Here is an 18147-nt window from a genome sequence, read left to right as displayed (position 1 = left end):
AACTTTGGTGGGTTTTCTTCTTTGAGGGATAAAAAAAGAAGCTATAGAAAAACGATGGAAAAGCTTGAGTGCTTTTCTCAAAGGGACGGGAATTTCAAAAGGAGATTGGTGGAGGTGGAAAGGAGGTAAAAGAGAGAAACACCGCTAAACCTTGCGGGCTTTCACTAAAGGGCTAAAAAAACAAAAGAAAAGAGGAGGAAGGGGGAGGGGGTAAAAGAGACAGTGCAACAGGCCAAGGACAGAGAGTCTCTCGCGGGTAAATTGACCGGTGTTTCCAAGGGGTTCCGTGAGAGTTCGCGAAGGATAATTCGGAGCCGGCTTCTCGTACTCAAAGGACCCGCGGGACGATATATCAATGCCCTGCTTGCAGAACAATTCGAACTATCTGCGATTCACAAAGAAAAATACCAAATCGAATACCTGGGATAGCGCAACGAGCCGTTCTCGACTTCTCATCGCTTTTCCCCCATTCCCACCCTAAAATCCACACACACACACAGATACACGTGAATTTCTCTCTCTCACACACAGTCTGTTAAAAGAGTCACCTCTCTGTCTCTCTTAACAAGAATAATCCCTACACACTATTGAAACCTCCTCTTCGATGATACACACATGTATAGTGGAAGTGGAACATGGTCAAAGGGAGAAAAAGAGAGGAGGGGGAAATCAGCGTGCGCGCACAAACGAGCGGGCCTTATCGACAGAATAAATTAACTCCGATCGCAGGAAGCGAAGGTCCCGTGAGGCGTTTCCGGCCAATAGGACTTCTTCTTCGATATATAATGAAATTTCGCAACTATTCAGAATTGTCGCACATATGAAACTTCGAGGGGGAATTTACTAACTTGGAAATACAGTACTACCTCTATTTGCGCTATTATTACACTTACGGTTATTTCAGGGTTGCCACAAAAATTTTATTACATTTTTCCCTGCACTGAAAAAAAATTTATTTGATTCAAATAATCGATTAATTGACTATTATCAAGTAAATATTTACTTGAATCAAATAATATTTATTGGAGGCAATTAAATGGTTCAATTCATATTTGATTCAATAATTTGAGTATTTGAAGAAAATATGAACTGAACCATTTAATTGATTCCAATAAATATTATTTATTGATTCAATTAAATATTTAATTGATAATTGTCAATTAATCGGTTATTTGAATAAAATAAATTTTTTATTCAGTGTGACTATTCCTTGACTTCCAGGCAAAATTTTGACCCTAAAGAATATTCTGATTCACTATAAAAATTATTAGATATACTCAAAAAAATGTTCCATTACATTTATTTAAAAATTTCTTCAAAAGTAAAATTATTCAAAAACACCAATAACCTGATTTTTAAATAAATATTTAATCATTATTATTCCATGGGAATGAACTCAAAATTTCAAATTCAAACTTTTTGATAAAATCATTATTTCATTATTATAAGAATTTTGTTACTGCAACTTCTTCAAAATTATTTTCAACATTTCAATTAATTTATTATTTTCTACAATTTTTTTTTACCAAATTCTTCAATTAAAATATCCATTAGAAAATATAACCTTGAAATAATTTTAAAAAATTTCAATTAAGTATTTTGAAAAAAAATAATTCCATGGAAATTTTAATTAAAAATATGAAAATTTCAGTTTTTCAATGATTTTAATTTTAAAGCTTTACAAAATTCAATTATTGTCTATAAACTTTAACCGAAATTAATTTTTAAATCAATTTTTATTAGAAAATTCTACGAGAATTCACTTATTTAAATGCAAACATAGATAATTTATTGAATATTTGTAAAAATTGGTTTCTTATACATAATTTTAACAATATTTAAATAATTGAATTCGTTCGACGAATTTTAATACCACTTTTCGAGGAAGTCGATTAAAATAATTGTATTAAAAATAATTGAAATTCTGCAATGAGTTTTATTATTTATAAAAATAATTGAATTATTGCAAAGAATTTTATTAAAATTTTTGAAAATAATTGACTTTCTCCGAATGATTTTATTATTTATGAAAATAATTAAATCCCTGAAAGGAATTTTAAAATTAATGAAAATAATTGAATTACTGCAAAGAATTTAATGCCAAATTTTTAAACTTTTGATTGTTTTCGAAAGAAATTATGCAAATTCTATTTTAAATAATTGAATTCTTGTAAATTTTTTTTTTTTTTGAACAATAATTAAATGTTCGTGTAGAATTTTATCAAAATTTTTGTTTTATAATTGAATTATTTTGGGAAATTTTATTAAAGCAATGTAAAGAAATATTGAAAACCATTTTGAATTAAGAAAAATTTATGAAAATAATTGAATTTTGTCATAGAATTTTGCTATTCATTTATAAAGATAATTGAAATGTTGATAATTTTTTTTCAGATTTTTTGAAAATAATTGAATTTCTGCGAAGAATTTTATCCATTTTAAAAATAATTGAATTCTTGTGATAAATATTGTTATTTATGAAAATAATTGAATTTTGCAATGAATTTTATAAAAATTCCTGAACATAATTGAATTTCGGCGAAGAATTCTGCTATTTTTAAAGATAATTGAAATGTTGACGAGAATTTTTGTTTTAATTTTTGAAAATAATTGAATTTCTGGGAAAAATTTTTATATTTATTAAGAAAAATTAAATTCTTTCAATGAATTGCGTTAAAATTTTTAAAATTGAAACTGATTTCAACAGAATTGAAATTAAAAAGTTTCAAAAATGCAAATACTTTATATTCGTGGTAATTTCATAGTTTTTGAGGCAAACAAAGAGACACAAAAATTCAGAATTTTCTTATAAATTCTAAGCATTTAATTTTTTCTAGTACTTTTATTAAAAATCCCTGACCTGTTGCAACCCTCTGTTAAGTTCATTACTTTTCAAAAAATTTTCTTAATCTAATAAATTAATATTTTTTATACTTTTTGTCCCCAAGTTTTTTTTTATTTTTTACAGTATTAATTCAATTTTAATTAATTTTAAAATTCAATGTTAATTAATTTTGAAATTCAATTTTTAATTCACATTTAATTTTCAAAAATACCCATCACTAAACCTCATAATCGAATCACGAAAGAAATATTAAAAATAAAAATCAGTCCCGAGAGGTGAATGCACGGATAAAAATGGTGCGTTGTCAAATGCATGATGCATATCGTAACAAGCACACAGCGTTGGTACACTCTCTTGAAAATGTTGACCTTTCAATGATGACATACACACGATTCCTTATTCGCATATTATGATCATATGCGCATAACGATTTACATATTTCTGCGCATATAGTATATTGTTTGCAGGACAATATATATTTATTATCGTGTGCTACAAATTTTCTCTAACATATGGATGAGCAAACTGTAAAATTCAAAATGCTACTTTCTTTGTTTCTCTTATCAAGATGACTCGTCCTTGACAAATATATATTTAAACCTAATTTTCTATTTCGTTTATTTTTCAACTTTTCGCAGCTTGAATTTAGAAAACTACCAAAAATTAACAGATCTACCTGCCTATACAAAGTCACTTCAAGACCCTTTTTAAAAATCTATTATCTGTAGACAGAATCTACAAACTGGGCAAAAAGAATATTCTCATCTACTCTCTTTTATCTCTAAATCCTAGTTTTTTGATATAACAGTTTTTAAAATATAGTAATATTTTGTAAGTCGAATATTTTTCCAATTTTTTTGTTTAAAATTTAGTCAATTTTGTAAAAATTGAAATTTTGAATAAAAAAATTGGCCAATGAGGCGAAAAATATTCTCAACAAAAAAATATTATGGAGAATTGAAGAGAAGAGAAGAGAGAGACACATTGTAGAATTTAAATGTCGATGGGATGAAAGTGGTGATGACAAAAGTCAGAGATGGAGAATATAAGAGAAGTTGTGGAACACAAAAAAAAAGGCGAATAATGAAAGAGAGGATCGAGAAATGTCGAAACAAGTGCACACACTCTTCTCGTGTGTGCATGCTGTAATAGCGAATAATTTTCAGTTGTATATAGAGACGAATCAGTATACAACACAACACGTATATACAAACTGACAAGAGAGGACGATAATGTGTGAGGCGTGGTGGTAAAAGACGAGGGCCCAACGGCTCGTCCACTTGGCCGTGAATTATTCATAACCTCAGACGAGAAGCCAAGAGGGCCCCCTTGCTAAGGCCTCTCTTCCACGCCCGTGTATGCCTTTTACACTCCCATTCTTTTTTTTACACGAGTATTACGTGCTCGTTTACTCTTTTCTCTCATTGAAATTATCCTCCCTCTCTCTCTCTCTCTCTTCCTCTCTTTTTTTCTTACTATCTTTCTCTAATTTTTTTACTATCTTACTCTCTTCTTCTCCTTTTTTTATCCTTCTCTTCTTCTCTCCTTCTCTCTCTTTTTTCTACTTCTTACTCTCCTTTTCTTCTTCTTTCTATCTTACTCTCTTGTCCTCCTATTTTACTCTTTATCTCCTCCTACTCTTTTTATAAATTCACGGTCATATCGATTAAACTTCAAACATAAGGAACAATTCCGCTCTATAAACTAAGATCTTTAAGACACCAAAGAGTAGATAAGGTAAAGGTCCCAATTATGGGACAATTTACAATTTTGTCCCTATTATGAGACAGTATTACAAAAAATAAAATAAATGCAATTAAAATTGGTCATAAGAAATTTCTACTTATTTCAAAAAATTTTACACGTTAAAAGAATAATTATTTGTGTATAGCATTTAATTTAATAAGAAATGTTTATTTGCATTTTAGCTTTTAAATTAAGGTAAGCCAAGTTTTTCGTCAGACTACCGTCCCACATTAGGTGCACATATTATTTGCTATCCCTATTATGAGACACACAGGAAATATACAGCAAACATAACCTCAAATATTTTCAGTTTTTTCGCATTAATTTTCTACCAGAAAAATTAGTTTTATAATTATTTTTTAAACCAGAATTTGTTTATTGTATTTTATTCTTTATAATTAATATTCAAATTATTAGGATAAGTCAATAGAATTCTAATTACTTATTGAATTAAATAAATGTCTCATAATAGGAACATTCATTATGGGACACCCGTACATACAGAAATCATAGTCCCATAATTAGTGCAGTGCAGAGTTTCATAATTTAATTAATATTATTTTTATTTCATGAAAAATAACCATTTTAGGGTCTAAATATTATTCATAACATATCAATCTTTCAATCTATACCCTAATTATTCATATTAACACTCCCGATTCCAAGAAATTTATCATAGAAATTTAGTTTAGCTTAAATAGCGTCCCATAATTGGTACTTTTACCTTACATTGACATATAATATCTACAACTAGTAGATGCACCTATTAATAAATACACCAATTAGTAGATGTACCTAATAATAAATACACCTATTAGTAAATACAATTAGTAGGTGCACCTAATAGTAAATACACCAATTAGTAGATGCACCTATTAGTAAAGCACTAATTAGTAAATGCGGATGCACATTAATAAATACCGCACAACATGGTGGTATTTTAGCTGCAACTATCAGTAAATACAATCAGTAAACCCTTTAGCCAGTAAACATCCCAAATAGTCAAGGCGCCTATTGGAAAATACACCAATTCACAGGTGCATCCACTAGTACTAAAAATTCAGTGCCAAAATCACGATTCTTTATCACTTTCAAAGCGTTTAAATTCTTAATTTTAGTGTCCCAATTGAGAGCACCTAAATACACAATAAACCCTGTTATTTCTTTTTTTTTCTTTTTTTGCTGAAAGTAGCATTTAAAATGCACTTAAATTTACAGTGTTGTGTCGTATATAAGTTAACTGATCGTGAGTCCCCGAAACGCTTAATATGGAACACGAATTATGTCGGAGATTCCCGAATAAGGCAGATTCGAATCTCGCACGAAGAGTAACAGGTGATTCAGGGTAAACGGATTTCACGATCTTTCACTTTATTGCCGCACAAGCGTGATCGGCTTAAACGAAAGGTTAATCTTTCTCTTTCTCTCTCTCTCTCTATTTCTCTCCAAGTATATATTATCTGTATATAGTAAAACTGCCCACGTCCGTCATAATGTTGATTATGTACGGTGTGCATCTTTTTTTTTGCGCAAAATTATTGCGGATATACACATTATAAATCATATAAATTATCGCACAGAATTATGGGAGAAATATCAGAGGAAACTTTAAATTTTTTTCGATAACTATTTATGTGTATTAAAAATTATAGTCTGGACAATTCTACTTTTATAGACAAATAAATATGTTATCTTCATTTTAATCCTAAACGATAAACCTATAGCTAGAAATTAACAATACAATATCTTATGTTTACGATCGTAAATAAATAAATAAATAAATAAATAAAAATGAAATAAATTGCTGTATAAAAATGCATTTAAATTGATTTTTTTGGTTCTGCGCAACAAAATATGGACACTTAGCGTCGAAGCTAAGGAGCGTATCAATGAAAAAATATTTGACGAAAAAAAATACTTTTGTATTTTCTCAATATTGTGAATTGTGAATGGAAATTTGCTACTCTCGATAAATTCTTTATTCAATTGTTAACTCTTTCGCTCTTTTAAAATATTGTATGAAAAAAGTACATCTGTTCAAAAGTAAATTTACAATTTTACGGGTGCCCGCTCGCCGAGTGAATTATATTTTACGATATAGTTTAACATCAGACCTAATTTCACGTTAATGACCAACATTTAAATGCTTGAAAAATGGGCAACTTTTTTTCCACAATTGTTATTACACGCTAATTGTATTTTAAAAAGTTCACATAAGTGTAAACCGAAAAGCACCACATGATTCGTTTTTTGTTCCATATCCTTATAAAAAACTGTGACTCAAATGAATAAAAAAAAAGGGAAATTAATATTCGACGCTAACTTCAAGAATTTTAATTACGCAGAAATTTTTCAACCCCCCGAGGGTGTATATTCAAAGCAAAAAAATATTTCAGTTTCAAAAAAGAAGTGTCTTCTTGAGTTACGAGAGATGTCTTCAAGTTGTCAAAGTCTGAAATCGATCCCCAAGTTAATGACATCTAAGGAGGGTAATTAAGCATTTCGAGAAACTTGAGAGTAATGAAAAGAGAGTTGTAGTGCCGAAGAAAGAGAGAGAGAGAGAGAGAGAAACGAGGGGGAAAAAGGAATAGAAGAAGATTTTCAAGAGTCAACAGCTTAAACTTTGCGAGGCGAATAAGCGCCTGCGGGTGATTTTGTAAAAGCGTTTTTGGAGAAGTAGAGGTAGAGAGAGTGAGTTCCGACTTCTATTGGACTAGGGACGTAGTGACGAGAGGGAAAAGAAATGGTGTGCGTCAGCTCCCGCCAGAAATAACCGCGGGTATACTTAGACGGCCCTCCGTCCAAGATCCAACCAAACCCACTACGATTCTTTTGGCCCGCGAGAGACTCGCTCCTCTATCCTGTGATGATGCTGATGATGATGATAATGAAGATGATGAAAACGACATCTAAACCAGGGCCGTACATTGCCAATAAAGAAATCTATACTCAACGGTCATTGGACTTAATTTCTATTCCCTTCCGAGTAAAACTTATTTGTTAGCATTACGAGAAACACTTCTGAAAAATATTTCTCGCGGAAATACTTTACTGACTGACGATCCGTTAAATCGAAAAATTACAGAAACTGCAGATATCAAATCGAGACAAAAAGGAATCAAAAATGTAACATTTTTGATTCCTTTTGTCTCGATTTGATATCTGCAGAAAAACAGTGAAGGAAAAAATTTATTTCTCCAAAAAGAAAATGAATTTCCAAAGAGGGAATTTGAGAGATAGTTGCGATGAAATTTTAACGTCGTAACTGTTTGTTGTCCTGGGATGTGCACTGTACACGATCGGCCTAATCAAGGCGGCACAGCAACTCGCCATAGTGAAAACGGGTTTTACAGTTACGAGGTGATGTTTACGAGACGCTCTCGCGGTAAACGTTATTTGCGCGTAAGAGCAGCACACTGAGTTCGAGAGAGGCGCGGTGCAAGCATTAACATTGGATAAATGGAAATTGCGAATATACCGGTCATCCGGACGAAACGATTTCGCGGCGCGTTTAACGACGTCATTTCCTTGGCTTTTAATGAACAATGAGGATATGCAACAACCACGATTCTACGATCCCTTATATATGCGGGAAAGGCAGCAAGAAGGGTTTCAAAGCATCATCATCATCGTCCCCCTCCATTCCAAATACCCGATTATTCCCTTCAACACTATATATGCCAATATACCACTACACCGAGAATTATACGCATCTAAAACTCAACCAACAATTTCAATAAGTATTATATCTTCGTGTTTAATACGAGACAATGATCCTTCCACGGAGAACGGGAATTTCAATTATTAACACTCGGTGTTAATTCGAAAATACTTCTTCCCTACTGGCACGGTAGCTAAAAATCATTTCTCTAATTTCAAAAATTAATGAGTCTTATCATTCGATCGATGCGTTTTCATTTCCGCTCAATATACACACATAAAAGAAGAGATTTCTAAACGAAATCCTTAAAAGACTTAATCCCTTACTCGCTAATCCGCAGGATCTTCATCTCGTCGCGGGCAGATTAGCAGTCCAAGTATAGCATAAAGAAAAATGAGAATGTAAAAATGCATAACTCGAAAAATGTATAAAATTCATATAAGAACTTAGTGAAATGCAGAACTCGCAGTGAAAGGAAGACGATAAGAAAATGAAAGACGAAGCAATTTCTCCTCTATATAGCGCGACGTACACAATAATATCGTCGACTTTTGTCGCGGTTTATTACATTTTTTTCTTCTTTTACTCTCTCGTATACAACTAATGGACTACTGTAAATAGTGCCAAGGCCATTGCAAATACAATCAAGAAGAGTATATTCCAGCAATCTCTAATCCGATTTTCAATCACCATCGCACCATTATATATAGGAAAAGTAAATCGACTCTAGAATCATGTGAAGTAAAACACTCGATACTTTGCCTTCTCGTAAAGAATCGTTACATATCCACTATAGAGGAAATACAAAAGCAAGTCAATAAATCCCACATTAGTCACCGGTAATTTATGAACCGATCGCCGTTATTTATTTATTCTTATTAGCATAACCACTCGTAACTGTATCTCATTTAAGCGGATGCTGCGCGTCCTAATCCAATTATTATACTCTCATGACGCATACACAAATCTGATTTTCATCTTTAAAAAAGCAGAGCAAAACAGTCTTTGCTATCACAGTTTTTCTAAGAATATCAAATTGAGACAAAAAAGGAATTTGTCTCAAAAACAGGGATTAAAAAAATAAAGCATTTCCTCGATGACCAAGGCAAATAAACAAGCTTCCCCCCACGAGGAAGCAAAAGGGTTAGAGGTAGTAAAATTACTATATGCTGAAATGTAGCCTCAAGCCTATAAAAAAAAGGGGCTGAAAATTAACTTTAAACTTGAATGTTTATTTCACGAGACGTTCGACGGGACAAGTTACTCATAATTCGTAAATTATTCAATTATTAAAGTCAACTTCAAAAATCCCCCTCTCCCCACACCCTTGTGGAAAAAATCCTCTTTGATAATATATTCATAACCACGAACCATGTAGGGATTCTGATATAGTCGTAAATTAAGATCCTAATTGATTTACCCAAAAACCACTATACAAAATTTGCAGAGAGTTTTTTTTAAATACTTTATACAAAGCGAAAATGGATTACTTCCCTTGGGACGCACTTCTGTCCTTAATTTTAAACCTTCTAGGGCAGAAATTTTTTGCGAAATTAGAAACATTTTTCAGAATGAGTATAAATTTTTCAAAGTGGCCATAACTAATTGTCTACTTAAAAAAAAATATGTTACTCTATTTTGTTAAACAAAATCTAATTTTGAGGATATTTAAATTTTCTTTCGAATTCAAAAAAACAAAAATAAAAAGATTTTTGAAAATTCAGTGTTAAAATGTCAATGTTTTTTAAATTTGCCAAAAACAAAATATTTTGACACTAAGCGTCGACGCTAACTTCATGCGGACCTTGAATACGAAACACATTGTACACATCACATAATTCATCGCCCAGAGAGAGAAAATTCTCCACTCGAACTTTAAACTTGACAAATTTAACACTTTAAAACTATATAAATAATAAATTCATCCCCAAAAAGTATTCATAAAACTTTTATGCGCGACCTTGAAAGTTTTGAATGAAATTTTTAGAAAGTTTCTACTGTATTTCGTCGCAGTGTATAAGTGAGCCTTTAAAAAAGATTAATTTTGAATTGAGTATGGGTGAAAAAGAGGATGTTTCTCTCGCTTCTATATATATATATAAAAAACTACCTCTTCTCTCTCATTTATCTCAAGTTCGATCTTTTGGTTCGGGTTTTTGTACACACTCTGCGTGTAGGGTCATAAAAAAAAGTGAGTCCAAGACCTGTCTAGACCGGGGCGCCAGAAGCCAACGCGCGCGCATATCGCTACGTATTTTTCTTCTTCTTCTTCTTTTTAATATTCCACCCTTTTTCAGGAGCCATATTCTTTATTCTTTAGCGCGCAAACTTTCTTATCAATGATTAACGTAACTTAATATTAACCGTTATATTAGTCCCTCAATTTGAATTAGTAAAAAGTCAACTTATCATAGTTCGAATTAAACATAATTATAGTAACAAAATTTTGCTAATTAAGTTATAGACTAAGGGCCAATTTCACCAATACCGATCCTTAACCGATCAATCATGAACGGTTAAAATGAGTTTAATCATTGATTAACTTTTAATCGGAGTCGGTGAAACTGACCCTAAGTCTTATGGACTATATTTAGAAGTTTAAATTTTTACCATTTTTAGTGGAAAATTAGTTAATTCCCCTAGTAATTCTTCCGATAAAAGAGAAGTGGATTATTCACAAAATCAATTGGCACCTTTCTGGTATTTTTGCAACCAATAATTGTCGCACGTGTTTGAAAATAAAAATTCCCCCCTCTCACCCGAAAGAAACCCAATCTATACTAATATATTCATAACCATGAACCATGTAGGGATTTTGATATATTCGTAAACATGGCGTGCCCGATTGTATGTTTGGGGTATGAGAGACCGAGTCCATAGAGGATTATATGACCAGATAGAGAGAGAGAATATCAGGAGAGAAAGAGAGAGATTATATCATAGAGAGAGAGAGAGGGTTCGGTAGCCGGAAAATCATGGGGAGTTAGTTCAGCACCTGGCTTATTCGACCCCCCATGAAAGCTCGTGCGAGACTCCACTTTCACTCGAGTGTATATATTGCCATATTACCCCTATATCTACAAAATAATGCGTCGCACGCTATGCTATTTTCATTGCAGTAGTGCGTCTGCATACCGACCGACCACGCGATTCCCTAGACGCGTTTGTTTCCGCTCCACTTGCGACTCTCATTTCTAATGTTTATTGGATTTTTACCCCCACCCTCACTCATCTGATCAACCGTTATATATCTATATATTACCATTTTTTTATCTCATATGCGATATCTTATCGAGACGATTACACAGACTACCGACTTTGTATTTCGTTATCGATTAATGCGTATACTATATATATACCTATAGCTACATTTCGCAAACAGTGTCTCTCGAGATGTTTTAATTTTTATGTCAACTGTAATTACTACCGTCAATTAGGAATCACTCGCATATTACGTGATAGTTCCATTTTTGCTTTGAATCCTTTTTTAAAAATGTACTTTTACCCCCTTTTCAAGGTGCACTTGAACACTTTTCAAAGTGCATTTCTCAAATAGGTGTAAAAGTGTGTCCCTTGCAGAGGCAGAAATTCCCCCACCCCCCTTAAAAATATTAATATTTACATTAATTTTGTTTTATCAACTAAAGATTTAACAAAAATGATAAAATTTCTTCACGGTTTCGCATTGTGGATTACATAAAATTTCACATAATGCATTTTTTGAAATTTCATCTTCCAGTTTACCAAAACAACATTCTTTTTCATTGTAGTGAGATTTACATTCAATCAACTTGTGATACTACATTCTATCGAGAATGGAAGAGCCACAGTCATAACAAATACTTCTTGACTTCAATTCTAGTATTCTTCTATTATTTATAATTCGGCTTCGGTAATTATTTAATGTTCTTATTTGCGCAATCAAACTGAAATATTTTATAGGGATTTTCAGGCAGAGATATTTTAAAATGGGGTAAAAAGTACACTTCTCAAAACAGGGTAAAATTACACTCCTGAAAATGAGGTAAAAGTATACCATCTCAATAAAATCGACACAATTTCGAACCATACCTACAAAAAATGCTATAAAAACAGTAAAGAATTCCGCAATTTAAAAATAGAAAAAATATTTCAAAAATGCATTATTGAATATATGTTTATTTTACGAATGAAGAAAATTACGAGATTCATTCATGCGCTCACGCATTTGTGACGTGTGTTTTACACTCGTACTTTGAGTCACTCGGGAAATATAAAGACGTGAGCCAAAATATATACCGTTCAGTTAAAATCAGAAATGATTCTGTATATTCACACGTATACTTTTATATATATCTATATATGTATAGAGAGAGAGAAAAAGAGAGAGAGAGAGAGAGAAAGAGAGAGAGAGAGTAAGACAGGCGCGCGTTACTGATTCTGAAAATCGCTATTTTGTTACAAATTAATTGTCAACACACGCAGACACTTCATCAAGCGGTATTAAATTATGAATACGGTATAGATAATAAAAACCGGTTTTTCTACTCCACTTTCGTCGCCAACAAGTCTTTCCATATGATCACTCTAAGAGGCCTTTCCTTATGAAGGTACAACTACAGCAGTTCTCTCAAAAGCAACTCTTATAAATAGTTTTAAACCATATAAATAAAACTCGAATTTAACTTTTGCCATTTTCATTTTAGAAATAAAAATAAAATAAATTTCTCAAAATATTTATAACGGTATTTGATTTTTACTATTGCAACTTGGAAAAATTTATCATTTTTTATTATTCAACTGATTTTAAAAATGAGAAAATTGTTTTATTTCATTGCATTAATTATTTATATTATCATTATTATATAAGTATGAACTATTATTGTCTTTTCGGAGTTCTGAAAATAATTTTTTTTATTTTCTCATCATCATCATCATTGAAGATCATATTGTGCTTCATAAGGATAAGCCCCAGTGATTCAATAATTGGTCTTATTAGACAACCGCCATAAAAAGACATGGCGACGTCACTTCACTATATAAACGATCCGATAACAGTTCTTTAAATTTCTACACGTTCATAACCAAAATCGAAAATATAATTTGAATATTGCGCAAAAAATATGTTAAGCAGTTCAGTAATTATTAAACCTACTCTTAAAATCTGAATTAGTAAAAAATAACTAAGTATAGTGAAATTTGACTAATGTAATTAGTTACTAGAAATTTTGCCTATTTTGACAAATAAGAGTGAATTTAACAAATAATTAGTTATTTTTAACTAAACAATAAGCATGAATTTTAGTATCTAAATTAATTACTAACTTTTGGCTATTAAATTAGTTTCAATTAATCCAAATCGTTTATTATTTATCATCGTTTTATGTTTGTACATCATTAATGATTGAGTTCGACTTGATTTTTCTAATTTTTCTCCAAAATTCTCTTGCTGATATGTCAAGTTTTCCTTTTTTATTAATATTATAGGATAGAGGATGCAGAATATTCCATTTAACTTTTAATTTAATTATGTTTTAAATGTATTTGTATTGTCTTGTATAAATGTATGTTGTGAGTGTATTTTAATGTATTGTTTAGTAATAATATAATTGTAATTTAAACATTAATCATTTAATTTATGTACTATTTCCACTTTTTTTGACAATTTTTTAAACCGTCACATTTTTTACAGTCCTGAAAAGTCGTAACATCACGACGAAATGCATAGATGAATTTAATTATATATAAATACATAAAAAAATTCTTTTGTGAACACAACTGTTCTTTTTACTTAATAGACTAAAGGTCACAGAAATATCACCTTTAAATTTGTAACTAATTCCTAAAGAGTTCAACACTCATAGCATTACTACATTCAACTAAACTTTTACAGCTAAAAACGAATGTGGCAAATTCTCAAGAATAATTTTAATATTTTTGCAAACTACTCTTAAATCTATACATACAAAAAAATAAAAGCAAAAGAAATTGATTATAGCGAAAAATGATATAACAAAAAGAGAATGAGACTAAGTTGGAAGAACACCTTTCACGGTAATTTTAGTGCACGCTGACAATTTGGCACTGTCTCACTTCCAAAAAGCAAATTACGAAAATCGAGTTCGCAAACGAGAGCAAATCGTAAGAGGCGCGCAAGTGTGCTTTGCGAGAAAACCAAAGGGGCAAGTAAAAAGGGAAAGGGAGAGAGAGAAGAGTTTCTTCGGTATACAAGAGTGAAAAAGGAGAGAGGGGAAGAGAGAGAGAAACGAGTAAAGAAAGACTCACAGTGTAAAGAGCGAAGAGAGCGCAAAGCGCTACTTATGTGTGCAGGGCCGACGCAAAATTCCATTTTCTCTCTCTTCTATCTCTCTTTCGTTGTGGTACAAACCGCAGGACACACGTTTATTTATATCGCAAAGAAGAGCAACTTTAATGAGTCTAGGAACTGTCACGGAGAGTGAGATACGATCACAGCGTGTCAGCGGACTGGATAAAAGAGCAAACTGTCATTAGCAAAATGACTCTTGAAAAGTACTTTCGATAGAAAACCAAAAAAGGATGATGAGAAAAAAAAAATTCTCCAAGAAAAGAAAATCTATCAAGAAAAAATTCACACTAAAAATAATTGAAATTTTCTCACTCCAAATTTATATCACTTTCAAAAAAATAGGAAAAAAAAAACGAACATAAATTAAAAGCGCAATTTCAATAATGGAATAAGAGAATTTTTTTATTCCTTTTCTCCGCGTGTGCACCTGTAAAATCATAACGGTGGCACGTGTAATCAGTTATAAACGATAAGTTCCGAATGATAAGATAATCGACAAAGTTTTTGACAGCAATGATGCAGCCATTTAAACTAACACGCCAGAAAAAATAATAAAATGTCATTATAAACCGTTAAACAATTTTTTCATTCAAGAGAAAGTGTTCTATAAATAATAATAAATACCTAATGATAATAATAAATGATTATTATTTTCGTAATTTTTATTAATAAAAACAATAAATTTAAAATTTAATTTTTCTATTTCTATTCTCTAAAATTATCCACTAATAAAATTATTTTATTTTAATTATTTAATGTAATCACAGTTTTTCAAAGGATATCAAATTTTTTTGTCACAATTTGATATCCTTTGAGAAAATGTGATGGTGATAATAATAATAATATTAATAAAAAGCAATAATTACAAGAACAATAATAATAATGACAAAATAATATAATAATATTGATAATAATAATTTTAATAATAATAATTATTATTATCATTATTATTATTATTATTATCATCATAAATATAAACTTTAATAGAGAAAAGATGTCTTTTTTAAAATTTTAATCAAATGAATTAAATTTTTACTTGCTCAAAAAAAATAAACCCCATCTATTAATATGAAGATTAAAAATATAAATTTTGCATAGAATTATATAAAATCATCGCAATTTCGAGAATGGAATGAGAAAAACAAATTTCTACCTAATTAAAAATGTTAATACCATTGAATTGAAAATCGCAATTAAACGATAAAATGCATATATATTCGATATTAAATTTACGTAATGCCCACAATTGCGCTTGGCAAATTATTTTGATAGCCCACTGCGATAATTTCATTTTCGATTTAAATGTCACTTAGACAATTATACGAATCAATTTATTGGAATTGATTTGATAAAAAATAATTTTCTTTATCATCAAAGATTATTGATAATATATTTTTGTGTTAAATGATCTGAATTAAAAATTTACTACTTTTTTCAAATTAAAAATTTTAATTAATAAAATATTTTAATTGACTTTTGCTACCAAGATTAATTCAATTTTATTATTTTATTCTTAACATTATGAATATTATTATTATCATTATTAATATTATCAACATTATTATTATTTTTATTATTATTATCACCATTATTATTTTTGTCAATATTATTATTTTATTATTGAATATCTATTTTCTATTTTTTTTAACTATACGGATTAATTTCACATTGTTCCAAAAGTTCAGAACAAATTTGTTTGAAAAAAAAATATCATTATACTGCAAAAAGCCTACGAAACATTACAATAAACAAAGGCCAATCGTTAAAATACACTTAAAAAATCGTCTATTAAAAAACACTAAAAATTAATTAACTGTCAAAAAATTACTAGAATAAAAACTAAAAATACACCAAAAAAGAAAAAGAAATCAATTAACCACTATAATCGATAATTAACTAGCGAAAATTACTGAAAGACAAATTAGCCTTCAATAATCTGTCATTTACTTAACTCATTCTCTCCCCCACTTTAAAATTCGAAAAATATAGAAATTATTTTTTTTAATTTAAACGCCGAATAATAAACTAAAAAAATAATTAAAATTGACTATTAAATAAAATAAAGTAAATAAAAATGAAGAAAATAAAAAAATAAAATAATAAACTTATAATAATAGAAATTTGATAACGGGGCAAAAAATACACATGTATATCAATTGACATCAATAATGCATAAAACAATATCGAGAAACGTTTGATATATTAAAGTGTGATTCCAAGTGAATAAGAGTAAACAATACAAAAGTTTTTCCGCGAAGTCGTTTTCCACGGGAAAGTGCATTGTTCGACATCGAAGCCAACTTTGCGCGCGACTTTAAACTTCTTGGAAATGTCTTTGACTCCCCCCCTCCCCCCAATGCCCTCACTCAATCTTTTAAGAGCGGTAACCGCAAAAATACTTCCTGAATCTTGAATATTAGACAAAAATTAATAAAAAAAAAAGGAAGTAAAGAGGAAAGAAAATTTTTAAGGTCACTAGACAATAATAGAGTCATTTCAACTTTTTAAAATCACATCGCACAACTTGTCCGTCGGCAAAAAAAAATTTAACTTCCTTCTTAAAATGCTAAAATAAATTTTTTTTATCAAACTAATAAGAAATTTTTTTTTCACTAAATGACAAAAAAAGTTTATAAAATTTGTTTGAATTTATTATACACGAAACAATTTGTACAAGGAATTAAGTGAACATAATAAAATGTATTGTTTACCGATATTTCACATGAATCACCATATTTACTTGTTAGCAAAAAAAAAAATATATAAAAGAATACACGATGTTTAAAAAAAATTAAATTCACAATATTTATATTTTTCGAGTCTCTTCCCGACAACTTGTATTCAAGGAAAAAAATGTTTCATGTAAAAAAATTCTTGTTTGAAAAAAACAAAAAAAAATTCTTAACAATTATTTGTTAATAATTATTAACAAGAAGGTTAAAAATAAAAAACCAAAAGTATGAAAAACTATCAAAAACTAAAAATATTAAACTTTTCTGTTTTGTAAACTTTTTCCGCACCTTTTCAAAGTTTCTAAAAAATATCCACTCGAACCAACTAATACTAATAACCTCCTAAAAAACGATCAAAAAAGTAAACGGAAAAAATTATCAGCAAAACAATAAATACTCATTGTAAATCGAGTCGCGAAATTCAACACTGTTTTCGAATCTCACTCATTGAGAACCGCGGACTTCCGAGAAGCCAATTCACCTGAGCTAACAAAATAAAAAAAAAAAAAAAGAAAAATTCAACTCACTCCAAAAATAATGCACGGTATCCATCCAAATCGGGCAGAATTAGTGGTGGTCCAGTGCTCGCGAATTTGGCAAACGAAAAAAAAATTCGTCAGCCTTCTTCCGAGCAGTCCAACGCGATCTTCTCTTCTTCTTTTCTCAAAGATGTAGAGAGAAAGAGCAAAAAAAAACTACGCTCTCACGAATAAACAAAACAACAAAATCACAAACACAAACACCTTCACCTTTTTCTTATTATTGCACTCTTAAATTTTCAATTTTTCAAAAATTCTTCGATAAAGAAATCAAAAACTTGAAAACAATTCCAACTTTTTGGAATTAAAAAACGAAA

At 30.2% G+C, this 18147-nt stretch overlaps 1 protein-coding gene across 4 annotated transcripts in view; it reads right to left on the bottom strand.

Moving 5' to 3' along the window:
• Positions 1 to 18147, bottom strand: part of LOC122511834 (protein scalloped) — a 194332-nt gene that overhangs the window by 175131 nt on the left and 1054 nt on the right. The window contains exon 1 of one of the 4 annotated variants that reach the window (XM_043627340.1): positions 17819 to 17935. The exons of 2 other annotated variants lie outside the window; for them this stretch is intronic. Coding sequence is in view for 1 of the 2 variants with exons in the window: in XM_043627342.1 (XP_043483277.1) it covers positions 17819 to 17843 (25 nt within the window). In the remaining variant the exon portion in view is untranslated. Of the gene's footprint in view, positions 1 to 17818; positions 17936 to 18147 lie in introns of those variants that run through there. One more of the 4 variants, XM_043627342.1, reaches the window with a different exon arrangement.

Source organism: Leptopilina heterotoma, unplaced genomic scaffold (assembly GCF_015476425.1).
Source record: "Leptopilina heterotoma isolate Lh14 unplaced genomic scaffold, ASM1547642v1 Lhet_90, whole genome shotgun sequence".
Lineage (NCBI taxonomy): Eukaryota > Metazoa > Arthropoda > Insecta > Hymenoptera > Figitidae > Leptopilina > Leptopilina heterotoma.
The sequence above is the reverse complement of the archived record's forward strand: the minus strand, read 5'-3'. Positions and strand labels throughout refer to the sequence as shown.